Source organism: Nanorana parkeri, unplaced genomic scaffold (genome assembly GCF_000935625.1).
Source record: "Nanorana parkeri isolate BGI_ZX_2015 unplaced genomic scaffold, ASM93562v1 scaffold3388, whole genome shotgun sequence".
Taxonomy (NCBI): Eukaryota; Metazoa; Chordata; class Amphibia; order Anura; family Dicroglossidae; genus Nanorana; species Nanorana parkeri.
In genome coordinates, this window is record NW_017309656.1 from 44,711 (window position 1) to 46,989 (window position 2,279).

General features: G+C 64.5%; 1 protein-coding gene across 1 annotated transcript in view; it reads right to left on the reverse strand.

Moving 5' to 3' along the window:
- The window catches only part of VIPAS39 (VPS33B interacting protein, apical-basolateral polarity regulator, spe-39 homolog), a 16,264-nt gene extending 15,674 nt beyond the window's left edge, over nucleotides 1–590 (reverse strand). The window contains exons 1-2 of the mRNA XM_018574942.1: nucleotides 491–590; nucleotides 285–384 (exon numbers count right to left, since the gene is read on the reverse strand). Of these exons, the coding sequence (XP_018430444.1) occupies nucleotides 285–384; nucleotides 491–583 (193 nt within the window). The 5' untranslated portion in view covers nucleotides 584–590. The remainder of the gene's footprint in view (nucleotides 1–284; nucleotides 385–490) is intronic.
- Nucleotides 591–2,279: the final 1,689 nt, after the last annotated feature.

The following is a 2,279-nucleotide window of genomic DNA, read 5'->3' on the forward strand; positions in this document are numbered from 1 at the left end:
CCCCCCACCTTATACCAGAGGACCCCCCACCTTATACCAGAGGACCCCCTTAGGGTAACCCTAACCCTAGTCTGACATTGAATACTTCTGCCTGTTGTCTCCAACATATGACCCGTCTCAGCCAATCACTGAGGGTTCTGATCCAATGGTTGGACTGAGGGAGGCGATAGTTTTTTGTCTTCCCCCCCGGGGGCCACAGCCAGAAGCTCCTCCCTCCCAGGGGCCGCAGCCTGAAGCTCCTCCCCCCTGACACCGAGATGGCGCCTCCACGGGCGGATACTCACTCCCCACCGGCTCCCCGCTCCAGGTGAACCTCTCCCAGTCCTCGTCATCTTCCTCCACGAAGGCTTTCAGGCTGTTCACAGCGCGCTTCGATTCTTTCAGCTGGAAGAGGAAGCAACAGGAAGTGAGGCCGCAATTCACTACAGGGGACACACCACCCCGAGCCCTCTCTGTGCAGGGACGGAGGACAAGAATGACACGTCATTACCTGAGACAGTCCGTCCTCATCGTGATCATCAAAGGTGAACGCCTTACACTTGGAGGTGTTCCAGTAATCTTCATCCTCCTTGACCCGGGACATCCGGAGCGCAGAGAGAGACACACGAGGGGGAGAATGGAAGGGTCACCACCTGCAGAGAGACAGAGCGTCACACCCCGGGGTACAGCCAGAGCATTGCCACCCCTCCCCCGACACAGCCAGAGCGTCACACCCCGGGGTACAGCCAGAGCATTGCCACCCCTCCCCCGACACAGCCAGAGCGTCACACCCCGGGGTACAGCCAGAGCATTGCCACCCCTCCCCCGACACAGCCAGAGCGTCACACCCCGGGGTACAGCCAGAGCATTGCCACCCCTCCCCCGACACAGCCAGAGCGTCACACCCCGGGGTACAGCCAGAGCATTGCCACCCCTCCCCCGACACAGCCAGAGCGTCACACCCCGGGGTACAGCCAGAGCATTGCCACCCCTCCCCCGACACAGCCAGAGCGTCACACCCCGGGGTACAGCCAGAGCATTGCCACCCCTCCCCCGACACAGCCAGAGCGTCACACCCCGGGGTACAGCCAGAGCATTGCCACCCCTCCCCCGACACAGCCAGAGCGTCACACCCCGGGGTACAGCCAGAGCATTGCCACCCCTCCCCCGACACAGCCAGAGCGTCACACCCCGGGGTACAGCCAGAGCATTGCCACCCCTCCCCCGACACAGCCAGAGCGTCACACCCCGGGGTACAGCCAGAGCATTGCCACCCCTCCCCCGACACAGCCAGAGCGTCACACCCCGGGGTACAGCCAGAGCATTGCCACCCCTCCCCCGACACAGCCAGAGCGTCACACCCCGGGGTACAGCCAGAGCATTGCCACCCCTCCCCCGACACAGCCAGAGCGTCACACCCCGGGGTACAGCCAGAGCATTGCCACCCCTCCCCCGACACAGCCAGAGCGTCACACCCCGGGGTACAGCCAGAGCATTGCCACCCCTCCCCCGACACAGCCAGAGCGTCACACCCCGGGGTACAGCCAGAGCATTGCCACCCCTCCCCCGACACAGCCAGAGCGTCACACCCCGGGGTACAGCCAGAGCATTGCCACCCCTCCCCCGACACAGCCAGAGCGTCACACCCCGGGGTACAGCCAGAGCATTGCCACCCCTCCCCCGACACAGCCAGAGCGTCACACCCCGGGGTACAGCCAGAGCATTGCCACCCCTCCCCCGACACAGCCAGAGCGTCACACCCCGGGGTACAGCCAGAGCATTGCCACCCCTCCCCCGACACAGCCAGAGCATCACACCCCGGGGTACAGCCAGAGACAGAGCATTGCCACCCCTCCCCCGACACAGCCAGAGCATCACACCCCGGGGTACAGCCAGAGACAGAGCATTGCCACCCCTCCCCCGACACAGCCAGAGCGTCACACCCCGGGGTACAGAAGGAGACAGAGCATTGCCACCCCTCCCCCGACACAGCCAGAGCATCACACCCCGGGGTACAGAAAGAGACAGAGCATTGCCACCCCTCCCCCGACACAGCCAGAGCATCACACCCCGGGGTACAGCCAGAGACAGAGCATTGCCAACCCTCCCCCGACACAGCCAGAGCGTCACACCCCGGGGTACAGAAGGAGACAGAGCATTGCCACCCCTCCCCCGACACAGCCAGAGCGTCACACCCCGGGGTACAGCCAGAGACAGAGCATTGCCAACCCTCCCCCGACACAGCCAGAGCGTCACACCCCGGGGTACAGAAGGAGACAGAGCATTGCCACCCCTCCCCC